Source organism: Heterodontus francisci, chromosome 4 (assembly GCF_036365525.1).
Source record: "Heterodontus francisci isolate sHetFra1 chromosome 4, sHetFra1.hap1, whole genome shotgun sequence".
Taxonomy (NCBI): Eukaryota; Metazoa; Chordata; class Chondrichthyes; order Heterodontiformes; family Heterodontidae; genus Heterodontus; species Heterodontus francisci.
In genome coordinates, this window is record NC_090374.1 from 117,248,013 (window position 1) to 117,256,901 (window position 8,889).

General features: G+C 56.1%; 1 protein-coding gene across 3 annotated transcripts in view; it reads right to left on the reverse strand.

The window, feature by feature from the left end:
- LOC137369206 (ubiquilin-1-like) overlaps window positions 1-1,222 on the reverse strand; it is a 52,750-nt gene extending 51,528 nt beyond the window's left edge. Inside the window, exon 1 of one of the 3 annotated variants that reach the window (XM_068030021.1) lies at window positions 1,046-1,222. In XM_068030021.1, the coding sequence (XP_067886122.1) occupies window positions 1,046-1,162 (117 nt within the window). In that variant the 5' untranslated portion in view covers window positions 1,163-1,222. The remainder of the gene's footprint in view (window positions 1-1,045) is intronic. The other 2 variants (XM_068030022.1, XM_068030020.1) reach the window with 2 other exon arrangements.
- Between the last annotated feature and the right edge of the window lie 7,667 nt (window positions 1,223-8,889).

Genomic DNA, 8,889 nt, shown 5'->3' on the forward strand with positions numbered 1-8,889 from the left:
CAATAACAATTTAAAAAATACAAATTAGGTTATGCATTGTTTACAATGTTCAGTGCTGGGAAAATAAATCGCAGCTAATGTGCAATGAAGTAAAATACACCAATTATTTCCAAGCTCATTCAGCTCCTATATCCCAATGAACTCACAAAGATAGTCATCCTCACTTCCAAATTCTTCCATGCCTCACCACACCCTACCTCAGCCATCTCAATGAGCCATACAATATATATACTCTGAACTTCTCATACTGCACTCCCATTGCTCCATGTTTGATGGCTATCCTTTCAGCCACTATGTCCTTGCCCTCTGTAAATCTCTTCCTAACCCCATTAATTATTCCCTCCTTCCCGATTTTGGTAAAGCCTTCATGATTCTCAACATTCAATTACACTCTCATTTATTTGGTGTTGAGATGTCTTCACTGTAATGAGAAGCACTATGGAAATTAAGTTAACGTACTTGCTAGTGCCTATCGCAATACCTGTGGGCAAACTCCAAAAACACAGAAACCAACGAAAATAGTTTGAAGTGAATAGTTTCTGTATACATACCAACTACGATAGATTAATAAAACCTATAGATGATTATGATACACACTCAATTCGGTTTGTGTTCTGGAAAAGGTTAACATATTAACCAGCACCCACCCAACAGCAGGACATTTTAATTTTACAAAATCCTTCCAATTACGTTGTGTACATCTAAATCGTCACTAACGTGTAACGTTTATTTGCTAGGATATTCTAGAAACCACCTCGATTGCTTAACGTTAAACTGCCCGGTTATGATGACGATGTTTAAACTCTGGGATGACACAGCGTGACTGAACAGTTGGAAGAATCCTCTTGTATTTGTGCTGAGGAATAACGTTGACCATGTTAACGAAGACTATCTGCCTTCCTGTACAATGTTGTTTCCCGTCTATTCCTGGTGGTGACACAGTGAATGAGGGCAATTCTAGCTCGTCCCTCTATCCCGGTGCCGGTGCCAGCTCCCATGCGAGATTGTGCAACCCTAACCCAGTGACAGTGACCACTCCACTCGCCTCTTTGATGGTGCAATCCTGCGCCAGATCGAACTCCTCTTTGTCTTTGGGAGTCTTGACGGTGACCCGGATGGTTCTGGTTCCAGTTCTAGAACACTGCTCCGCGTTCTCCGCCATCCTCGAGCCGTCTGTCAGCCAACGGCCGCTTCCTCATTGCACCGCGGAACCATGGGTAATCCACGGAGAAAATCAATCATCTCAAGAGCCGCATGAAATAGAAAAAGAATACGTCTAGGAGTCAAAGAATCGTAGCAACATTTTTAAAATAATATTTATTTCTCAAAATCTGACTGGGCTGACTTGTGACGTTTCACTGTAGCCCCACAATAATATGATGACGTACGGAATAGGGAAGTTGCTAGAAGCGAAACCGGACGGAGCATGTCGGGAAATCTCGACAGAAACAACGAGAGAGACCGGGGGGGGGTGCCGAGAGAGACCGGGGGGGGGGGTGCCGAGAGAGACCGGGGGGGGGGGGTGCCGAGAGAGACCGGGGGGGGGGGGTGCCGAGAGAGACCGGGGGGGGGGGGTGCCGAGAGAGACCGGGGGGGGGGGGTGCCGAGAGAGACCGGGGGGGGGGGGTGCCGAGAGAGACCGGGGGGGGGGGGTGCCGAGAGAGACCGGGGGGGGGGTGCCGAGAGAGACCGGGGGGGGGGGGGGTGCCGAGAGAGACCGGGGGGGGGGGGGGTGCCGAGAGAGACCGGGGGGGGGGTGCCGAGAGAGACCGGGGGGGGGGGGGGGTGCCGAGAGAGACCGGGGGGGGGGGGGGGGTGCCGAGAGAGACCGGGGGGGGGGGTGCCGAGAGAGACCGGGGGGGGGGGTGCCGAGAGAGACCGGGGGGGGGGGGGGTGCCGAGAGAGACCGGGGGGGGGGGGTGCCGAGAGAGACCGGGGGGGGGGGGTGCCGAGAGAGACCGGGGGGGGTGCCGAGAGAGACCGGGGGGGGGGGGGGGGTGCCGAGAGAGACCGGGGGGGGGGGGGGGGGGGTGGTGCCGAGAGAGACCGGGGGGGGGGGGGGGGGGTGCCGAGAGAGACCGGGGGGGGGGGGGGGGGGTGGTGCCGAGAGAGACCGGGGGGGGGGGGGGGGGGTGGTGCCGAGAGAGACCGGGGGGGGGGGGGGGTGGTGCCGAGAGAGACCGGGGGGGGGGGGGGGTGGTGCCGAGAGAGACCGGGGGGGGGGGGGGGGTTGTGCCGAGAGAGACCGGGGGGGGGGGGGGGGTGGTGCCGAGAGAGACCGGGGGGGGGGGGGGGGGGTGCCGAGAGAGACCGGGGGGGGGGGGGGGGTGCCGAGAGAGACCGGGTGGGGGGGGGTGGTGCCGAGAGAGACCGGGTGGGGGGGGGGGGGGTGGTGCCGAGAGAGACCGGGGGGGGGGGGGGGGGTGCCGAGAGAGACCGGGGGGGGGGGGGGTGCCGAGAGAGACCGGGGGGGGGGGGGGGGGGGTGCCGAGAGAGACCGGGGTGGGGGGGGGGGGGGTGCCGACAGAGACCGGGGGGGGGGGGTGCCGAGAGAGACCGGGGGGGGGGGGGGGGGGTGCCGAGAGAGACCGGGGGGGGGGGGGGGGGGGGGCAGAGAGAGACCGGGGGGGGAGGCAGAGAGAGACCGGGGGGGCTGGGGGGGCAGAGAGAGACCGGGGGGGGCAGAGAGAGACCGGGATGGGGGGGGGGCAAAGAGAGACCGGGATGATGGTGGGTAGGCAAAGAGAGACCGGGATGATGGGGGGGGGGCAAAGAGAGACCGGGATGATGGGGGGGGGGGTGGGGGGCAAAGAGAGACCGGGATGATGGGGGGGGGGGGCAAAGAGAGACCGGGATGATGGGGGGGTGGGGGTGGGGGTGGGGGGGCAAAGAGAGACCGGGATGATGGTGGGTAGGCAAAGAGAGACCGGGATGATGGTGGGTAGGCAAAGAGAGACCGGGATGATGGTGGGGGCAAAGAGAGACCAGGATGATGGTGGGTAGGCAAAGAGAGACCGGGATGATGGGGGGGGGGGGGGGGCAGAGAGAGACCGGGATGATGGGGGGGGGGGGGCAGAGAGAGACCGGGATGGGGGGGGGGGGCAGAGAGAGACCGGGATGGTGGGGTGGGGGGGCAGAGAGAGACCGGGATGATGGGGGGGGGGGGGGCGGGCAGAGAGAGACCGGGATGATGGGGGGGGGCGGGCAGAGAGAGACCGGGATGATGGGGGGGGGGGGGCAGAGAGAGACCGGGATGATGGGATGGGGGGGGGGGGGCAGAGAGAGACCGGGATGATGGGATGGGGGGGGGTAGAGAGAGACCGGGATTGGGGGGGGGGGGCAGAGAGAGACCGGGATGGGGGGGGGGCAGAGAGAGACCGGGATGGGGGGGGGGCAGAGAGAGACCGGGATGGGGGGGGGGGCAGAGAGAGTCCGGGATGGGGGGTGGGCAGAGAGAGACCGGGATGGGGGGGTGGGCAGAGAGAGACCGGGATGGGGGGGGGGGGCAAAGAGAGACCGGGATGGGGGGGCAAAGAGAGACAGGGATGATGGGGGGGGGGGGAAAAGAGACAGGGATGATGGGGGGGGGGGGGAAAAGAGACAGGGATGATGGGGGGGGGGGGGAAAGAGAGACCGGGATGATGGGGGGGGGGGCGGGCAGAGAGAGACCGGGATGATGGGGGGGGGGCAGAGAGAGACCGGGATGATGGGGGGGGGGGCAGAGAGAGACCGGGATGATGGGGGGGGGGCAGAGAGAGACCGGGATGATGGGATGGGGGGGGGGGGGCAGAGAGAGACCGGGATGATGGGATGGGGGGGGCAGAGAGAGACCGGGATTGGGGGGGGGCAGAGAGAGACCGGGATGATGGGATGGGGGGGGCAGAGAGAGACCGGGATTGGGGGGGGGGCAGAGAGAGACCGGGATGGGGGGGGGGCAGAGAGAGACCGGGATGGGGGGGTGGGCAGAGAGAGACCGGGATGGGGGGGGGGGCAAAGAGAGACCGGGATGGGGGGGCAAAGAGAGACCGGGATGGGGGGGGGGGGAAAAGAGACAGGGATGATGGGGGGGGGGGGGAAAGAGAGACCGGGATGGTGGGGGGCAAAGAGAGACCGGGATGATGGGGGGGGGGGGGCAAAGAGAGACCGGGATGATGGGGGGGCGGGGGCGGGGGGGGGGGCAAAGAGAGACCGGGATGATTGGGGGGGGGGGGGGAAGAGAGACCGGGATGATGGTGGGTAGGCAAAGAGAGACCGGGATGATGGTGGGTAGGCAAAGAGAGACCGGGATGATGGGGGGGGCAAAGAGAGACCAGGATGATGGTGGGTAGGCAAAGAGAGACCGGGATGATGGGGGGGGGGGGGCGCAAAGAGAGACCGGGATGATTGGGGGGGGGGGGCAAAGAGAGACCGGGATGATGGGGGGGGGGCGCAAAGAGAGACCGGGTTTGGGGGCGGGCGGGGGGAAAAGAGAGGGAGGGATGGGATTGGGGGGGGGGGGAGAAAGAGCGGGATGGGATTGGGGGGGAGAAAGAGCGGGATGGGATTGGGGGGGGAGAAAGAGCGGGATGGGATTGGGAAGAAAGGATGAGATTGGGCAGAGGGAGAAAGAGCGGGATGGGGGGGGAGAAAGAGCGGGATGGGGGGGGAGAAAGAGCGGGATGGGGGGGGGAGAAAGAGCGGGATGGGGGGGGGAGAAAGAGCGGGATGGGGGGGGGAGAAAGAGCGGGATGGGGGGGGGGAGAAAGAGCGGGAGGGGGGGGAAGAAAGAGCGGGATGGGGGGGGAGAGAGCGGGATGGGGGGGGGAGAGAGCGGGATGGGGGGGGGGAGAGAGCGGGATGGGGGGGGAGAGAGCGGGATGGGGGGGGAGAGAGCGGGATGGGGGGGAGAGAGAGCGGGATGGGGGGGAGAGAGAGCGGAATGGGGGGGGAGAGAGAGCGGGATTGGGGGGGAGAGAGAGCGGGATTGGGGGGGAGAGAGAGCGGGATTGGGGGGGAGAGAGAGCGGGATTGGGGGGGAGAAGAGAGAGCGGGATTGGGGGGGGGAGAAGAGAGAGCGGGATTGGGGGGGGGAGAAGAGAGAGCGGGATTGGGGGGGGGAGAAGAGAGAGCGGGATTGGGGGGGGGGAGAAGAGAGAGCGGGATTGGGGGGGGGGAGAGAGAGCGGGATTGGGGGGGAGAAGAGAGAGCGCGATGGGGGGGGAGAGAGCGGGATGGGGGGGGAGAGAGCGGGATTGGGGGGGAGAAGAGAGAGCGGGATGGGGGGGGAGAAGAGAGAGCGGGATGGGGGGGGAGAAGAGAGAGCGGGATGGGGGGGGGAGAAGAGAGAGCGGGATGGGGGGGGGAGAAGAGAGAGCGGGATGGGGGGGGGAGAAGAGAGAGCGGGATGGGGGGGGGAGAAGAGAGAGCGGGATGGGGGGGGGAGAAGAGAGAGCGGGATGGGGGGGGAGAAGAGAGAGCGGGATGGGGGGGGGACGAGAGAGGGGGGGGAAAGAGAGCGGGACGGGGGGGTGGAGAGGGAACGCGGGATGGGAGGGGGTGGGGAAGAGAGGGGCTGGTATTGTGTGGGGAGGGGGTGGAGAGACCGGGATTGGGGGGGGGCAAAGCGAGCGGAAGGAATACCAGGGGAGGGGTCAGTGAGAGGGACCGAATATCAGTGGGAGGGGGCAGCGAGAGAGACCGGAATACTGGTGGGAGGGGGCAGCGAGAGAGAAAAAATGTACGCGGCCGGGGAAAAGAGAAAGTGCGAGTGTGTGTACCCGGGGGAGGCGAGAGAGAGACTGTTTGTGTGTAGGAGGGAGGGGAGGAAGTGCAGTCGGGGGGAGGGGGGTGGTCTGGGAGTATGTGCAGCCGGGGGTGGGAGTGTGGCCAGGGTGGGGGGTTAGGAGGGGAGGCTGGGGTGGGGCGAGTGGGTGTCTAGGTGGGGAGGGAGTAGGCAAGGAAGTGGGATGTTGGCGAGGGCGGCAGTGTTGGGAAGGGAGTTAGCGAGTGAGGGAGGGAGTCAGTGAGTGAGTTGAGGGGGAGCATGGTGGAGGGGAGGGTGGAGTTGGGGACGGAGTCACTGAGTGAGGGGAGTCTGAGTGATTGAGTTGGGGGTAGGGAGTGAGTCGGGGAGGGAGCAAGAGATGCTTTACTATGTTAAAGGTGCTTTACAAATTCAAGTTGTTGAATAGATATGGCAGGAGGTTTGGATCAGTTGAAGTTGAGAGCAGAATGGAAAGTCATCCAGGAGAGCCATGGAATAATCAAATTAAAACCAAAATATTGCAGATGCTGGAAATCTGAAATAAAAACAAGAAATGCTGGAAATACTCAGCAGGTCTGGCAGCATCTGTGGAGAGCAGCAGAGTTAACGTTTCAGGTCAGTGACCTGAAGGAGGGTCACTGACCTGAAACGTCAACTCTTGCTTCTCTCTCCACAGATGCTGCCAGACCTGTTGAGTATTTGCAGCATTTCTTGTTTTTATTTATTATGGAATAATCAAAGTCTGGAGGTGAAAAAGGCATGGTCTCAGCAGCAGATCGATTGAATCAGGGACATGGTTGAGCATTGTTTCCTCTTTGTCTCTATTTTTCCCTTCTCCCTTCCTTTATTCCAGTTTCAGCAATATGCTCATGGATCTTATTATTGAGGGAAGTATAAAATGTTGACCCACCTGTTGCCAGCTTTCTCTGGTCCAGATTTGAATGAGTTTGCGAGAGTTAACCAAAACCACCAGTTGGTTGAGTCCCTTTATGAGTAATCATTCTTTACGGACTTTGCGTAATAAACTCTTCTTGTTATAGAGTAGCATCCAAATTCCTACTGGTAGTGGTAATATTCAGAATTATTTCTGTCTATGACATATGTCTTGCTTCCATGTCCATTGAAGTTTAGGCAATATCGTAGCTAAATAAAAATTACTGTCAAAAACTTGTGCTTTTCACTCATTGAAATACGGCCTTGCTGCTTGAGAAGTTTTTCCACCAGTCCGAGGTGAATAGTGACAATCGACCCTACTTCCACTAATCTATGTACAAAAGTCCTGTCAAGACCACCTCAGGTGGTCAGTCAGAACTGTGTAAGTTAATATTTTCTTGAATAGATTATGAAAGTGATTGATTGGCTAGTGCTGCTAGCACTTTTATCATTTCTTAGCCGTTCTCAGGAGAATTCCAGCAGGTAGCGATGTTCATGGGGCCCTGTCACTTGAAGAACCAAGGCTATTATGGAAAGAAATTCTTGCATTTATATAGTACCTTTCACAAGCACCAGACATTTCAGTGCTTTACAGCCAAAGAAGTACTTTAAGTGTCACTTGTAATGCAAGAAATATTACAGCCCATTTTGTGCACAGCAAACTCCCACAAACAGCAATGTGATAATGACCAGATAATCTGTTTATGATGTTGGTTAAGGGATAAATATTGGCCAGGAAACGGGATAACTCCCCTGCTCATTGAAATAGTGCCCTGGGATTTTTTACACGCACCAATTATATTGCAAAAACCCAATGGAACTGTGGAAGCGCCTCAATTAATAGCTTGCCTGACTTCTTTCACAATTTTGACACGGCCACATACCAAATTTCATAGCATAGTGGCAAAAACAATTTTCAGGATGATGCCGCTTAACAGAATCCGTATAATATAGTACATAGAAAAAAAACCTACAAATAATGGGCAAAGTGCTCCATTCTTTGGTCACAACATTTTTCACCTGTGATGAGACATATTGAGTAATGAATTACTGGTACAGCTGGAATGTAGACAGTCAGAAATTGTAATCGGGAATGAGGAAGTGAGGTAAACAAAGTTTTGAAATACAGTATTTGCAACATTTCAAGTTTTTAATGTTCAAACGGCATTAAATATTTTCCAGTACACATCTGCACAATAGATATGTATTTTACATTTTATAATGCATGCTCAAAACAGTATTTTTTCAGTGTGATTTATTAATTACTGAGCCATACAAACTAGCAATGTACCACCACTATAGCATCAAATTGTTCTTAAGTGGTTTCAGGGTATTTGATTCCAATACTTTTATCTGGGAGTCAATTCCACATGTTGATCACTCTGTGTGAAGAACTTAATACGTGTCCTAAATGTGCCCTTTATTCGTCTAACTCTGTGACCACTTGTTCTACTGTTTTAAGTTTAAAGCCATTTTCCAGATACAACATCTTATCTCTACATAATCACCTCTCAAGATATCTCCTTCCCAGTCTGAAGAGCCTAGTTTCTCCAGTCTTCACAACAGAGTCTTGTAAGACTGGAGATCATCTTTGTGGCTTTCCTTTGCACAACCTCCCATGTATGAGCAGAAGTGGACCCAGAGCTCAAGGTGCAGTCTGACCATAGCACTGTACAGTTTGACTGTGACTTCCTCTGCTTTGTAAACTGTTTTGGCTATGTAGTTCAACATGCTATTTTGCTGTTTTGTATTTATTAGAAGTGGATAAATTGACACATCTACTGCTTAAATATAAAGGGGCTGAGTTTCCATGCTGGTTCTGCTTGTCCAATGCAACTTTGGACAAGCAATGGATAAGTGGGTGAATTCATCCTCAACATTTAATTTAAATGTTAAAAAAATACAAGAAAATCATGATGCCAAAGTTAGAGAATTCTTTTAGAACCCCTTTCATCAGCTTAGTTGTGACCAAGCAGATAATCAACAAACTGATGGAAATAAGCTATCAATTTAACATAGTTGTCTAGCTGTGTGACATTTATGCTATATAGAAATTCCTTGAGTTCATAAATGCTAACACTTTAATCTTTTATTTCTCCATCCTGTTCCTCCAGTTTGCAGACTGGAAACTGAAAACATTTCCAGCTCTAGTTTGTTGGTCACCTGCAGCTGGTGCTGTGTAAATCTCAGTTTAAAAAAAACATGATAATTAT